We start from the raw sequence: 17,574 nt of genomic DNA on the forward strand, positions 1-17,574 counted from the left end.
GAAATTTGAGCTGCACACATACGAATAATATCGTTGTCAGGTATTCAATAAGTTGACAGGTACATGCGGGACATAACTTGGATAATAAACACCTTATATTGTAGAGTTTATAATAAAATATGGTATCTACATGAATTCAAACCAGCGACCATGCACACATGATGAATATCCCTGAATATATATAAATACAATAGCGATTACGTAATCATATGGAAATGTTTACATCTATGAATAACAACCAATACGTGAGTGAGGTGTACGCCGCTTTTAGCAATATTCCAGCAACATAACGGCGGGGGACACCAGAAATGGGCTTCACACATTGTACCCATGTGGGGAATCGAACCCGGGTCTTCGGCGTGACGAGCCAACGCTTTAACCATTAGGCTACCCCACCGCCCCCACTGATGTTTAAAGTTCATGTAGGCATTTGGAAGGACGAACATGAATTCACGATACGTTTCAAAGATAACATTCACCTGATCAAGGGGCAAAAATTAGCTCTGAAACGTCGTATAAAGAATAAAAGAAGTTGATATCCATAAAACGTGTCACGTGTTCACAGATGTTTACACACACGACTAATCGTGTCTCATGTCTTCCCCTTTTCATGTATGGAAACTGCGTAGCATGACTCGGTAATAGTTTCTGTGTCAACGGACACATAATATTTTAAAATGATATTAATGTCTCAGTCCTTTTTTTTCTTCCTTTTTTTATCACTTTATTTATTTTTTATCTGGGTACAGCATTTCATACACGTTTAACGGGTCAGCATATTTGTTGTATTATGTAGCAAATCAAGTTACAGTCATTGTCTATGTAAATAGATTGTGGCAAGACGACCAAACTATAACAAAAGTGTCGTATCTGCAGTTAGACTAAGAATTAAATTTATGTAATTGGTATTGTAATTCAATTTTGGTTTCAGATCAGCGAGAGAATGTACAATGTTTGCTACTTTTCAAGAACATATGTATTCTTTAGTTGATATGAACATGACATTCAGTACATCATTTCTTAACTCTTTGAATCCGAGAATAATGATGTATGCGTTTAATTTCAAATGGGTGTCTGTTTCATTTTCCACAGCTTTTTGACATATTTGCATTCAAATAGTAGATGAATGATCGATTCTATTTCAACATCACAAACTGTACAAAGTAGTGATTCTATTACTTTGTACTTATATAAATCTTTATTTGCTGTGAGGATCCTATGGAGAATACGGTATTGAAGCCATCTGTGCCTAGCACTATAAGATGCTCGAAATGGTATAAAATTGTGTTTTTCATAGATTAAGTGTGATATCTGTGTTCAATTCTTTTTCCCACTTACTTTGATAAAGCAGTTTTTGGTTTATAACCTGATGTCTCAGTCGTGATGAGCTGAAGCCCCTATTAAAGCAAGTCCAGATTTCCACAGGATCAGAACCTCACTTGGGCGCCTTTCCAATCTAAATGGAGTTTTTGTTTCTGTCAACATTCTATATTTTCAGAGACTAAGCGTTAGTCTAACAATGGCCCTGCACGTACCGACCATCCTACACAATGTCATGTCGGATGCGCACATAAGGTCAACATGACCTGAGCGGACCCGCTAACTTTTGCCCTGAGTCCTTCATTATCGTCTCCGTGAGATAAGCCAGCTGGGTGGCAGTGTAGCGGGTAGGGGATTATATAGATTAGCTTACACAGTTGAGGGTAGGGGCCGGCTTGAAGTGACACTGGGCACGAGCCCGGCTTGTCATTGTTCACTGTAATAGAGTTGTGGTGAAGAGCGTTGTTCGAGCCGACTTGGGGGACACCTTGCCAGTTGGGATTATTCGTGATGTGAGTATTCTTTGAGAAGGATTGTTCTGTAGTGTAATCTTTGTGACATGGTTTCTAACGAAGGTGACAACTCCAAGGTTGTAACACAGCGGCTGCACCAAGAAAGGTAGATACTGCTTAAAGGCACAGGGAACTTAAAGTACCATCATGGTGGCTGTTGTTTTCACAAATCTGTGTTCCACTGTTTGGCTATTTTGCACGAACAGAGTCAGGAACGATGTAAAAGCTATGTTAACTCCCTCACAGCACTATTTAACTAGCTATAGTTTATACGTATGTTGTGTGTTGTACTATCAACAGAAGCTAACAGTACCGCCATGTGTGAAGCCCATTTCTGGTGTCCTCCGCCGTGATACTGCTGGAATATTGCTAAAAGCGGCGTTAACCCATACTCACTCACTACTGTTATGTACATTTACTGGTTCCCTAGGTATACCGTTAGTTACTAAGTCCTTACCTGTATTTCCCATAATCAACTTTCAGTTCATGTCGGACAATATTGCGTCAGATTTTAGTATAGTTCAAACTTTTGGGGTACAATCGAGCTTGTGCTTAAATTGAAGCTTTCACAGAGGGTCATGCGACTGTTCCTCAAATGGTTGCCCAGGGCTACAGCATACAAGGCACTGGTAAAGCTCTTAAAACTGTTCATGTAGACATGTGGAGTTGACAGGTTCGTAAATACATCGCCAAGATACAGTCACAGTTGTGCAATGTACAGTGATTATCGAAATTATGTTGTCCCTTTTAATTACAGCTGTAGGTTTAACGGTGATTTCTGTATTGTGATGAGATGTCTCATCATGTAAGTCCCGTTACATGTCAATGGGTGTTCATACAGTAAGAATATGATACGCTATGTATTATTGATCGCCTCTATACACAAGGCACGTCATTCACTATACACTGACTGACTGACTGAGTTTGGTTTTACGCCGCTTTTTAGCAATGTTCCAGCAACATCACGGCGGGGGACACCAGAAATGGGCTTCACACAATGTACCCATGTGGGGATTCGAACCCGGGTCTTCGGCGTGACGAGCCAACGCTTTAACCACTAGGCTACCCCACCGCCCCCATTCACTATACAGGTGGCGGGGGTAAACGGATATAGCATTCGCTTGCCATGCCGAATTCTCGGTTTCGATGTCCCATATGGGTATAATGTGTGAAGCCCATTTATGGGGTCCCCGCTGTGATATTGATGAAATATTCTAAAAACAGCGTAAAATCTCACTCACTTTCTCTAAGTAAAGTCCCTGATGCACGTGGATCGTCACAATGAGAGGTTCAATTGAATAAGTTCCCTCACAACACTGGCGACCACCATCAAGTACCTTAATGTATAAGAATACTTACGTACTGCATGTCTAAACATCTACATGTCTGGTTAGTATACTAAAGATTCCCCCTTCTAGGGAAGTTGGCATTATAAGTACAACGTTCAAGACGATAAACCACCCTCGACAGCCTCTTAAATCTTCAGGCGTCCCCACGTTGCATACAGCGTTCGGAACCACAAGTAGGTTTAAATACTATTGTTCAAATAATCAGATTAAATCGGGAGATATCGATTATGACTTATTGTGTAAACTCCGCACGTGAAGTGTGTACTGTGGGTATTTACAGATATGTTATCAATTTCGACAACGTTAAATAAATCACGTCATATTACAACGTTCTTGTGACTGACGTAACGTCCTTTCAGCTGCCAGGATCTTCTAGTCGTGGGTTCGAGCCTCAGATTTAACCGATTATGAGCCTTGCCCTATATCAGCACAGTGCTTGAGCTCGTGGATTTCCCAGAAGGTGTAAACATCTATGACGGGTATCGCGTTGGACTGTCAGCGTAAACTGGCTTGGCATTCTAATAAGAGAAGTGCTGTTCGCAGCATTGGTACTCCTAACTCGCGAATAATTGGGAAATCAACTTTAGAACGTAGACATACACTGACGCTTGCAGATATACTACTCAATAGAAGTGAAGAGCATCCAGGTTTTCCATATGACAAAGGATACTATGTCAGGCTATACATGGCCATGACAGATTGCCTGTACTCGTAAGTGTTATGGTGTCTTTAACATATTTTGAGTAGTATAAATAAGCTGCTTCTACAGGGCAATGAAACCTCGTTGGGACGAACCTTTCCATTGTGGATAGGTGGTGGTGGTGGTGGTGGAATTGGGTTTAATGTCGTGCTTGAGAATATGTCGCTCATATGACAACGTGCATGCGTGTGTATGTGTATGTGCGGCTGCTTGTACTAGCCCAGACTGAAGCTTGTTTTATAGTGCTAGCCCACTGAGATACCATGCCGCAGTGAAGCATGAATACCCCACTCAGACACATTATACCGAGCCGACCAGTCCTTGTTGTACCCATTAATGCCGAGCGCCAGGCAGGGTCCAACAAGTATCATATTTTAACGTCTTTTGGTATGACGCGGTCGGGGATCGAACCCGCGACCTTCCGCACTCCGGGCGGACGCTCTAACCACTACACCACGGAGGCGGTCCCATTGTGGATAGGAGCTGAAGACATATATTGAACATATTTCTGTTTTCAATACGGGTCACATTCGTAAACCGAGTCCGGTTTATCGAGGTTATGTTGTTGCTTTTAGTTCGGTTAGGTCACGATAGGTATTCAGTGAAGTCTACAAATGAACAAACAGCAGTCATTATCATGGTCATGCAAAAACGTGATAAGTGGCGCATTTGGAGAAGAAAAACTGCACTGACGTCATTGATAAAGAAAATTCACTTAAATATTCACAGCCTAAAAATCAGTCGTGTCTCTTGAATTGCGATTTCACGACATGTTAAGTAATTTATTGAATACAAGCATCGAGAAATAACGCTACCGACTTGTTGTTTGTCTGTTACGAACCATACGCGACATCTCGGGTGTCTTCGTTCTGACAACTATATCAGTCTGTGTTGAGATTTGCACGAGCTGCACGTTTTACGAGAGGGCTTATCTCCAAAGATCTCGTTCCCGACAAGAACACACATATCAACAATACTTGTGAAGGCTTTTTATGTGAATCAAATTATTCTGAGAGCTCCCGGCTGTTTTTTGTCACCCCAGCTAATGACTCGAGTGAAGTAATGGGGACGAAAAACGTGCTTGTTTCCCTGGGAAACACGTGATCCCCACGCCCCTCCTTCACCTCCCCAGGGTCAGACAAAGCAGAAAGAAGGAAAAACTTCGGATTTATTTTGTTGTGACTTGGTTTTTTTGGGAGGGGTGGCGGTTGGATGGTTGGGATATTGTGCCACTGGTTTTTTTCATCTTCATGATAAACTTTACTGCAGGGTTCAACTACTAGTAACTGAAACATTATGAAAAACAAATATCTTGAATGCAAGGTACTGCTTATTGAGCGGTGGGGTAGCCTCGTGGTTAAAGCGTTCGTTCGTCGCGCTGAAGACCCGGGTTCGATTCCCTTCATGGGTACAATGTGTGAAGCCCATTTCTGGTGTCCCCTGTCGTGATATTGCTGGAATATTGCTAAAAGTAGCGTAAAACCATACTCACTCACTCACTCACAGATTGTGGTGACGGTCGTAATGATAGTTTTGCGAAATTTGACGCAGATCAGAAACGGGGCCAAGGTTACGCACAAAGCTTTCTAAATTTGTCGTTTAACGCCCCATTCAGCTATATTCCTGGGATATATATGACTAATCGAATCTGAACCAGACAATCCAATGACTGGGTTCTTGAACATCGCTATTACGTTTGGATATGATAACATGCATCAATCAAGTCTGACCATACGATCACGTTCATTGCCCCTCATGATTGAATTGCTGAAGACTGATTCGGTGATAACAAGCATACCAAACATTTTATTGGTGATCAGACATAATAAAAATCAACATATACCAACAATATGACATACTGTTCTGATGATGCATTTTCAACAATATTAAACGAATACCAAACGTTCCAAAATAGACAAATCACAAAATCCGATCATTTGCTAAAGGTTTTAACCGCGTTTGATAATTGCTGTTTTAATTAGTATTTAGAAAAAAAATTGTTTTCTTAAATTTGATACATCTTTGTGGACAATTCATTCTGATCCTTGTGTCGTCGGTTGCAATGGTTGTCATGGAAAATGAGAAAATAGCTTGCGCATCTTTAAAATGTTGTATTTCGTGAGCAAGCTGAAATTACCTATTGTTGGTGTCGAAGGGGTCAAATGGTCAAGTGACGTGGTAATTCTTTACGAGACCATTACATTACAATACGACTTGCAGAAACTTTCATATTTTCTTCCACATAACAGTTTATTGTGAAGGCGCTATTCAAGATCTCACTGAGTAGGCGGGCACCTGCTAGACGAAATGTACATGACCTGGGTCACGAGACCTGTCATGGGAACTCTGGACCTGTCAATCAACCGGCACATCAAAGATATAAAGAGCGATTGTTGTCAGTGTCGCTTCTCACTCTTTTCTCGGGTTGATGTTGCGGAAGTCTCACACATTGCAGGGTTGTAAATTTATTTCTGTGAGCAGTGAAATAACTTGTAGCTAAAAAACGATGATATTCATTTCAGTCTTTTTAAGGAGTTATTTAATTTCAGAAATACAGTACAAATATTAACTAGAGATCTCGTATCGGTATTTGGAACTGAATCCGCTTTATTTGCACGCAGTGAGCCATCGCGCTAAGCTGTCCAATCACTCACGTATGCTTGCACTTCTGGCAGGGCTGTTGGTTTTATCTCCCTCTGAAGCGTCTATCCGATATAGAGCGCAATGCGTACCTGTATCAGCGAATGCCTCGTGGAGGGAAAAGGGGTGACTCTTATATGGGCAAGAAATTCACCTCTAAAGAAGAGTTTTTATTTATTTTAATTTGTTTGGGTGTGTGTGGGTGGGGGGTGGGGGTTTTCTTTCTCTCTCTCCCTTTCTTTTTTTCTAGTGCTGACGTATTTTATTTTATGGGAATGGTGCAAATTAATGATAAAATTTTAACTTTAGTGGTTTCTTTGTGAAAAACGAAATTACCATGCATAAGTGGGCATAGTCCTAGTTAAAAATCATTTGGGGAACAGAATTACCCCCGGTATTGTCTACCATGAAAAAAAATTTCCTTACATTTACAAGAAATTGATAAACACAAAACGAGATCCAGATGAGTTAACTTGCCTCCACAAATACACCATACCGAAGCGTTGGTCATTCACAATGCGGAGACCGCCTCCGTGGTGTAGTGGTTAGAGCGTCCGCACGGAGAGCGGAAGGTCGCGGGTCCGATCCCCGACCGCGTCATACCAAGAGACGTTAAAATATGATACTTGTTGGTCCCTGTCTGGCGATTAATGGGTACAACAAGGACTGGTCGGCTCGGAGTCAGTATAATGTGTCTGAGTGGGGTATTCATGCTTCACTGCGGCATGGTATCTCAGTGGGCTAGCACTATAAAACTAGCTTCAGTTTGGGCTAGTACAAGCAGCCGCACATACACATACACACGCATGCACGTCGTCATATGAGCGAAATATTCTCAAGCACGACATTAAACCCAATTTCACCTTAGCTCACCTCACCTCACAATGCGGACATTGTTGAACGCCAAGACCTCACGGGTTATCTCCCTTAGACCGCGTCTTACCCCCTCATAAACTCATCCGCTGGTTCGCCACTTATCATAAAATCTTGTGTAAAATCTTGGAATTTTCAGTATTATCTACCAATCGAATTATGAGAAATATATTTCATAATATCTGAACGGTACAAAGATTTTATCACCAACTGATAATGAGAGTGCGTCACAATATCCACTTTCAATTTGACACGACTGGCTAATCCATGTGATGATATCACTCTTCAGATATCAACTAATACACGCCTCGGGATGCCCGCGCCTTTAGAGTGTAACGCATCGCAATCGGACATGTTCGAGCTAATGATGTGATTTATCAAACACCACGAGATACATATAAACCATATTTGCTAATGATTGTGACTATTAATATCTTGCACCTTTGGACAGACATGGTCAGTATTGGGCGTGTTTCAGTCATTCCATACAGGTATGGATATCAGTTCTGTCACGTAAGTAACGCATGTGTAACGTGATGTGAATGCATGTCAGTTTCAATATTTTACGTCATGTTTGTTTCAACGAAGAAACGTAGTTCACCCAGGCTCTAGATTTAGATAATTAGTTACATACATCATTATTCATCTTAAACGAAAACAGATTGCTAAGAACGGTACACTGTTTTGAAAAAAAAGATGAAAATGAAACGCCGAAGTTATGATTCATTGCATATTTGTGGGCGTGTCCTCCACGTGTAGTGTTTCATCCAGCATAAACATCAGCCGAATTCACCACAGGAAGTGGGAATATAACAACAAGAGCATTAACGGCGGTAACATGTCTATTTCACACTTCAATCTCCTTGTGTAGTACATGTTATTTCCAACGCTATGTGAAATTTGCACATCAGAAATATCGTTAAACTGAATGTGAGCTATAGCCATTAATAAGCTTCAGAAATCGTAAATCATAAATACCTAATAAATATATTATAAAAGAATATGTGATATACCGTTGATAATGTGAGAGGTTGTGAACCTCTCGACTGACCTTGAACTTGGTGTATAACATGTCTATATCGTCTCACGAAATGTACATTTCATTTATCTTGTTATCACGCCGTTCATCACTTATATTTCTCATCGTGTCAGGTGTCAACAAACTGTGATTTATGTTTCATTGAAATTGTTATGTGGACGAGTATGCTACGCCGAAGGCTATCATTAGTCTCGTCACACAACCGACACCAAACAGTTCCAATTTGCCAGGTAGTTGTGAAAATTCAACCAATCGTGCTTACTCACCTCGACGAAACAGTGAGTCACATTTTGACTTGAAAATTTAGAATTTTTTCATACTGGTATACTTTCCAAACAAACTCAGATACACGTTCAATACAAACAACGTGAGCTTATTGTAATGCGAAGCGAAATGTTCAGGTGCGAGTTATATAAATGAACATTTTGAAGAAAAAAAATGTTTGAAAAAAGGGATGATAGCTTACTTTAATTAAACTTCAAATCTGTCAAGATCATATCTTATCCTCTGAACAGATAATCGGTTTACAGTTACCAAAAATGCAACATTTTGATTTTTCTTTCACATGGTTCGGTGGGAGCTAGTTGACCGTAACTATTACTGAGAACCAAAATGACATCAATTGAATCATCAGATTGACACCAGAAGGGAAAAGGTGACGTACACGTTGTCGATTTCAAGAAATTATTAATCATCACTCATTTCAGTATGTTTCGTGAACGATAACTATCGGTTCACATTTGTTAACGGACATGAATCATGGTTTTCCCACAAAAAAAATTACCTGTACCTTCTACACATTGGCGGGTACGACAAAGCGTACTAACGGGTTTAATCATGCGCACAATAAACAACAGCTCGGTCGGTATTGTACCTTTGATCCCACCGGCAGCGCGTGCACCGGTACGTGGTGACATCACTTCACTGGAATTTCATTGGCTGAGTTGCGAAGACACGAGAATTATTGACCAACAAATGCTGTTCCCACATTCGGTACACCTCCCTCCATTGAGTCGACTCATAAACTACCATATTTGGATTTTATCGATACTTGTGATTAAACAGGACACACAGTTTTGCTGGATATATCTTCCATGAATTATTTAGTTATTGTAAGAAATGTATTTAGTCCTTCGAGGCATTTAATTTCTAAAATATTAAAACAAAATATTCAATATTGGGGAGGAGAAGGGATTTGCAGCTGTTCTTCAAAGGGAAGTAACTGTGTTTGCATAGACAGAATCCTTTGGCTACTCGCGGCCATGTTCTTAGAAAAAGGAATGGTTTTCGACTGGAATAATATTATGGGCCGCCTTAAGTGGTAAGAGATTTGCTGATTTAAAAAGCAGACCTGCTTTTCAAAATATGGTTAGTTGCTGGTCAGGTCGGAAGAGGAGTACGTGGCCAAGCCGGTAATAATATCGCTGTCTGCTAGCCATTTTTGTGCATGTCACATGAACTTAGCTGCCAAAATATGCCGAATGTGTAGGAGTTTATTTTATCTTGCAGATGTGGCATGACTACAGCGAGGTAAACTAGACCAGTCCACACCATGAAGGAATACTAATACAAGAAACATGGATCGATCACCGTACCATTGTAAGGATTTTTACCAATTCCAGGAAGACTACGAGTCTCTTCCTCTGTGTGTATTGCAGCTGGACCCGGCAGACAGAGCTGTGATACGAATAGCAGGTAAGTTTAACAAATTATTAATTTCATAAAAAAATCGTTAGAAACCGATCACAAGTCCCTCCATAATTTCCCCAAACACGAGCACGTGGGTGTGTATATAGCGCAAACACACGTGGAGTTGCATGAGGGAAAAAACATAAACAACAGAAATACGACCCCAAGATGCACAGCAGGTATGAGTTCTAAGCCATTCTAGATTGCTGATCAGCTCTGACTCACTTCTACCTCGGTAGAACAAACACCATTTGCCTGAGAGTAAGGCTTCTTTGTGAGATCGACCACAACAATAGAGGAAAACATCGTCTGCTAGTGACGGAAGTGAATGTGCTTCCCCCTATCTCGATGAGCTCGTCCAACCAGGTATACCTCTTCCCACTCCACTGACTCTCAGACAGGCCACTTGCCAAATGAGTGGCGAGCTATTTATACAGCAGGCTTACCCATTGATGCAGTGCGTCAGCCAACCGACTGCCACACTCTAACCCGTGGCTGTGTCCCGTTCATCGGACATTCATATGACATTCCAATAACAAGCGACTAGAACAGCTGAATGTTTGAGCTTCGAGCAACCTATCAGGCATAATACCCTGTGAACCACATGGTAACTTTTGAAAAGCCTTGCAACAAGAAGATTGGCTGAAAGTGAACGTATCCCTTCATACCTGAGAGTGTCCTCTATATCTATGTACCTGGATTTCGGATTTACCCTAATTGGGACACTTGGATCCTACCTGTCCTCGTTAGGGCAGTGAAAACTTGGAGGGGGGAGTTGACATTGGGAGTTTGAAGTTCCCTCCCTAAGCGTGACATTCAAGCTGCGACTATATGTCTCAAGGGAGCTGATCGGATCTGAGGGAAGTGTAAGGACACATGTGGCACAAATTCCGCCACGATGGCGATGTCAAATGGTTTTGGATACATGTCGGAGGAAGGGGAGAGTTTTGTGTCAGAGTTGAACACATCAAAATCTATGGCCTGGTACGAACAAAATCGGCTCAAGGATACAGGTGAGAGACTATTCGAGAAAATATGCGCAGGAATTTGTCACACAGAAAGAGTATTGTTGCTGTATGTTATAGGAAAAGACTGAGCCTTCTACAAACAAATAACATTTCATATATTCCTCTTATTTTTACCTCAGTACTTTTAGGTAAACATTTTTTTACCGTTTACTATACATGCATTTTTACAATTGAGTTAAACAACATGAAGATGCATAATTGCTTCATCTTGAACAGGATGAGATAAAATGCAGTTTGAGGGTTCATAGTAATTTTCAGTATGTTTCATTCCCAGCATATGGTTTAGTATAAGGTGATCCTTCTTGACTAAAGACAGTCTGAAAAGATAGGCTCATGGCTAAAAGCTCAGGGAGGACATGATATTAAAGGGGGATGGCATCGGGTAGCCCCAAAATATTATTTTATAATTAACACACAATAAGCCTGTAAATTTTTTTTAAAACATCCTATAAATTCATAATTAATTATAAAGATGTCCATATCTGATATGTTAACATCAGTGTATTGGTTCTGTGTTTCTGTGCCTCCTTTAAGTCCAGGATTGAAAGTTTTCAGATCTGAAATTAAAGTTGCATTGTCACTATAGTGTTGACAGATAGTATTTCCATACATTGATGTTATCAGGGGCACTATGCTTTGTCAGCAGTCTTATTGGATTTCTTTTATGTGGGTCACTCCTGGACAAGGAATCATTGTTATGATGACCACAAATACTAATGAACTGTCCATCACACTCTCAAAGCAATGGTCAGTTGAAGGTCAGGAGTGATTGAGGATTACCATAATCTAAATGAATCATTAGAGGCACAATTGACAGTGCATTGAATCACTGCAAGATCTAATGGCAGAAATCCTTGAAAAATAAACCAACTTTTGAAAAATTTATAGTTGGTATTTTAATTATTTGCTCAGGCTTTGCGCAGTTTTGTAAATATCTCAGCATGTTATTGACAAGCAGGGATGTCAATGTCACATAGCTGTCAGTTTGAGAGATGTTGTTGGGGTTGATTACATTCCCGACATTGTAGTTCCTCAAGATCCATGTATTTGTCATTAAATTATGTGGTTTGTAGCAGCACAAATAGCATTACAGGCAGAATAATTAGATTACGGGACTAGGAATAGACAATGATTACTGGAGATTTTGGGCTTTTATTTATGACCTGTGACTGTACAATGATGTATTTCCAGTTTAGTTAAATTAGGGGAGCCGTGTTTGTGTGTGGGTTTTCTTTGCTGCGAAAATATGCATTTTGTTGAATTACTTGCAGATATAGGTGACTGATATGCATGAGTAATTGGTGTCTGTCAGTCTCGCCTGAAATTGTCATGTTATGATGGTATAGGAATAATAATGTGTTTGATAATGTTATTCATCAGCAGATAATGACCCCATGAACTTGATTAATGTAGTTCATCTAATTAAACATAACAGCTTATCCACATCTCAGTAGATCACACCATTTACTACATCCCTTGTTCACAGACAGTGATGTCATTGTACACTGTATGGTCAATTTCCTCATAGTGTAATCAGTTCCTGTCAATCACACATAAGCATGCCAGCTGATCCCTACTAATGCACCAGTTGTCAACAGCCCTCCCCCAGGCCAAACCCCTCATCAACAGCCGCTACCCTCAGCTCTACACATGACATCTCCCAACTACAAGCCTCTCCCCCAAGCCCCCAATCCACATGACATAACATCATTTGCTAACCCCCAACTATCATGACAGGTGTGGTGGTATTAGATAATCATTCTATCTCCATTGGCAGGCAGTCTTTATAGCGATGGCAATTTTCCAGTTACAGTACAGTTGCTATCTCGCTGGAATTCCCAAATTCTTTCTCAGTGTTACTGTTATAAGTACATTGGCATCAGGTGGTGGGGCGAACCATCTCCTGCTGGCCTGTTTGAGCAGTTAAACTTGAAGGTGAAGCGTACGTTTATTGTCATCACGGTCATAAACATTCCGTAGATATTGGCAACCTACTGTTGAAGTTGCACTGCAGTAAAACTGAACCCCTGCAGAGACATGCCTTGTTAATAGGGACAGGCCTTCACTGTGTTTTTGTGATGTAATAAAGTCTAGTAAAGTTAAGTTGCTATTTATAGGATTTGTATGGTTGAGCAGTTGCGTATTGTCCACATTGGATCTATTTCACCGGGAGTGTGTTCAACAGTATATCTAATATGAGAGGTTTTGGATTAGTGAGGTTCTTGAATGTATTATTTATTCCAGGTGAGCAGTTGAATATTTCCATGTCACACCTTGTTAATCAGGATTATTAATAACTTGGCTTATTAACCATGGCCCAATATGAAGACTTGCAACGTAACATGGTCTGGGTAAAAGAGGTTCTTGTTTACATGATTAATCCAGACTTCAAGAAAAACATTGCACATGTCATCCAATGAATAGCCCATGCAGTAGTGTTGGGAATTGGTTAAAATCTCATAACTGATGATTGGTTCATTACAACCGATAATTGGTTAGCGTCATTTATGAAATGTGTTAATGCACAAAAAAATAAGGAAAAAAACATGTAGTTCTTTGGGGGTTTTTGGGGCAAAATTTCACATCTTTAAAGGATGACTAGTATGGAGGAACATAAATTTCTTAGAGTCTTTAAAATAAATTCAATCATGACTTGGAACAAGCTTGTAGTGCTTATGAAATGTAACAGACAAAACCAACCTAGTGAAAAATACTGTTAATGAAAACAAGTGATCTAGAATTGTTTGTGTTCGATTATGAGAAAACATGATCGATTGCTTGGACGTTTAGTCACTGCGACCAATCTTCGATTATTTCAATTAATTGGACCACCACTACCATGCAGTGAAATGACAAAAACAAATTCTACTCTGAAACAAATTCACATACTGTAATAAAATTTATAAGACAATCAATGCTACAAAATCATTACTCCATTGGTAATTTTGGTTGTAGCCACACAAATAAACATTGGCATAAAGCTAAACATTGATAACAAATATTTTATGCAGTGAGGTTTCTAGTATTAGTAGTAATGTATCATATATCTGTCGTTTGTTTTAAAGCTTGATAGGACATGTCGTATGAGTGGCATTTCGTTTACTTTGAAGTGGGACAATAAACTGCCAATGTCATTTATGTACTGTGGAATTAGTTGTGTTTTGATTGGGAGGGTCAGTGTAAGGCTAGTGCTAGTCTAGGCATGATGGTATATACAGTCATTGTGGTGCATACATTACAACTGCTGTAGATATATAAGGGGTTGTGGGGTAGCCTAGTGGTTAAGGCGTTTCGCTCGTCATTGAAGACTTGGGTTCAATTTCCCAAATGGGCACAATGCGTAAAGACCATATTAATGGAATGTTGCTAAAAACAGTGTAACATCCAACACTCACTCACTGTAGATATATGCAATAATAAAAGGGGGCACAGGTGGCACACTTGTGAGATGGCCTGTCTCTTGTGCACACCAGAAACTTATGATCGTGGGTTCGAATCCAGGTATTTGGTATGTCAGCACCATACCGGGTGCAGGGTCAGAGACTGTTGTCTCACATTACACTCACATGCACTGATGTAAGTGGAATACTTTTGAAAGCGATTTTTAACGGAACTGAACCACTCACTCAGCCAGTCCAACCACCATTAGCCTTACTAGTATTTTTACCGGTGGATTAGTGTATTTGTCAAGACATGTAAACATATGGGAAGATCCATAAGCGTGTGTGCTTAGATGTTCTAAATATTTTGTTTTGATTAAAAAGTTAATCTTCATCAAATATTCCTAAAACTAAAATATAGTAATCTAAATTTCATACTGCCCATGATGTCAGATATATTGTAGATGGTTAACTTAAATTTCTATTCATGTATTTGAGCTGATGAATGCAATGGTTATATGCTGGAAATCTACCGATATATTGTTACCTTATGAATGTAACAGATGAAAGAAACCTATTATAGAGTTGTGATTAATCCACTGCGTACGGTTGAGTGTGCAGCTTGTTCACACATCACCTGTATGTGACCTGCATATACTACACAATTAGACTTACAGTAGACCTGTATATGCATAAACTGTCCAACCATTTCTCTTGGTGTATGGTAATCATGTGAAAGAGAAAATGGTTTGTAATTGTAGATCAGGTTATGGATGTTAGCAGAAAGCATAAACAATATGTTTGTTGATATTTACAATTGATTGGAGTTTGGTATTAATAAAATGCAAAGTAACTTTGGATTAGATGCAAAAACATGGCATATTTTTGCTAGCATTATTTAAATACCTCATCCAAGCGGAAATGGATATCAAGTAGTTCATTCAGCTGATTTAGGGTAATCTTTTTACAAATACAACTCATTCTATTCTGGTGCAAATTTCTCATACAACATAAACAATCTTATAGAGTAAAAGCAATTTTATTGTCACCAATATTTCAACATTCTGTGATGATCTGTAAGTAATCAGGCAGAGTCAGACAGAATTTGAAAGCAGGATCATGCTGTGAAGATACATTAGCAGCCAAGGCCGTTTCCTCAAAGCGAGCTTAGCACTAAGATGATGCTTGTGCTTTATGCTAAGATGACAGGGACCTTGTCACATCTGATACTCGATTTGGGTAAAACGTGGGTACTATGAGTGAGTGAGTATGGTTTTACGCCGCTTTTAGCCTTATTCCAGCAATATCACGGCAAGGGACAATGGAAATGGGCTTCACTCATTGTACCCATGTGGGGACTAGAACCTGTGTCTTCGGCGTGACGAGCGAACTCTTTAACAACTAGGCTACCCCACCGCCCCCTGAATACTATGAAGCTATTCCGAGTAGTCCCATATTCCCGATGAGCAGCTCATTGTTCTATCTGTCCTTGGTTTACTGTGTGTCTTAACCTTGTTGTCTTGTCTTGATGCTGTGGAAATATGAGCTCAAGTGCCTTCTGGTCCAGGACACACACCATGAGAGTTTACACTGATCGCATATAAAAGCGACACCGGCATTCTCACCCGGAATGAATAATACATTTGGGATCAATAGCGAAATGAAACAACATAAAAATATACACAATTACGCTTGTTGTTTCTCTGATATTTGTCACTTGATATGTTTGAAAAGTATTGTTATGGTTTCGCTGTAACAACTGCAGCTGTATTGAGGCTGCAGTTGAACTGTGGAGACAGCTGATTGTGGGAAGTCACAGTGCTTCGGTGATGTCACAGAGGAAATGCCATGGCAGGGCGGAAGACAAGTATATGTTACCATAATCATGACAAAGTAATTTGAGTCCATGGCCTGACATTCATGTGCCTGTTCGTAAACACTACATTTCTACGCATGTGGATATTCATTCGATTTTTCTAGAATTTGACACAAGTGTCTTTGGCAGGCATATTGGGACAAATTGTCCTTGACGTCAATTTTTTAAACCTTATATTTTCTTAATTTCAGAGGGATTTTAATGTTATGTTTGGTGAAATGTAAAAGTAATCCTCGGTTTATTGTAGGCATGCTGTCAATGAAATACAAGTCATATCGGCAAAGCTATCCCATTGGTTATGACCATATTGACATGAACTAGTACATTTTTTGCCCTATTTAGGAATATTTATGACCTATGCTGCAGACTTAGATCTGAATATTGGCTTCTGGGCAGTTTCAAGGAATCCAGTAAGATTATGCTGTTTTAAGGTTCTGTTTTCTTTACTTCTCGATTGTGTAAAAAGAAATATCATGAAAGTATTGTCCAAACATCGCAAATCAAGTCGTACAAATACTTCCCTGGCACATTTACAGCTTTTTAAAACATTTCAGGTTTAGTAATATGTCACCCGATAAATAATCCTGGTTCTGAAGTTTTCAAGTATTTTTTTATCAGTAGATCATTCCCCAGAAGGAAAAGTAGGCCACACATGGGATACTTATTGTAACAATCAAGCAGTAAGTTTTCACATTGAGAACAAGCCTATCAAAATATTTCACGCAATACGCTTATCGACTATTTCCCTCCAGCATTCCGCACTAACCTAGAACGAACGAGTATTGTACGTTGTATGAGGACTGTTAATTTTTCACAACAAGGAAATCAATAATATTTGTTTAGTGTGAAGAAACATGCATGTTTGTTTGTTTATTTTGTAAGGGCAAGGTCGCAAGTTGACACGGTTACCTCTAGTGAAGTAGTGTGCACTGTGAGCCACCATGATGACCAACACTTGTGTTCGCTGACACTGGAGGAAATGAGTTGTTTTGTTAGAAACTTGATGGGATGTGACGCAAATTGAAAAATTCCCATGAGAAAAAGGGGTCCTGTTGAAAATTTAGGAGAATCTTAGATACTGCTGTTTTTTGTAGAGTGGCTTAGGATATAGGAGGGTGAGTTGACTTTGGAGTACTGTTATTAGGATGGTAACCTAAAGTGCATTCAT

General features: G+C 39.8%; 1 protein-coding gene across 1 annotated transcript in view; it reads left to right on the top strand.

Annotated features, from left to right (window-relative positions):
* The window catches only part of LOC124275279 (microtubule-actin cross-linking factor 1-like), a 252,296-nt gene that overhangs the window by 11,150 nt on the left and 223,572 nt on the right, over positions 1–17,574 (top strand). The window contains 1 exon segment of the mRNA XM_046710761.1: positions 9,943–10,128. Coding sequence (XP_046566717.1) covers positions 10,011–10,128 — 118 coding nt within the window. The 5' untranslated portion in view covers positions 9,943–10,010.

The sequence above is a fragment of the Haliotis rubra genome, unplaced genomic scaffold (genome assembly GCF_003918875.1).
Source record: "Haliotis rubra isolate DU_JTF1 unplaced genomic scaffold, ASM391887v1 Scf2, whole genome shotgun sequence".
Taxonomy (NCBI): domain Eukaryota; kingdom Metazoa; phylum Mollusca; class Gastropoda; order Lepetellida; family Haliotidae; genus Haliotis; species Haliotis rubra.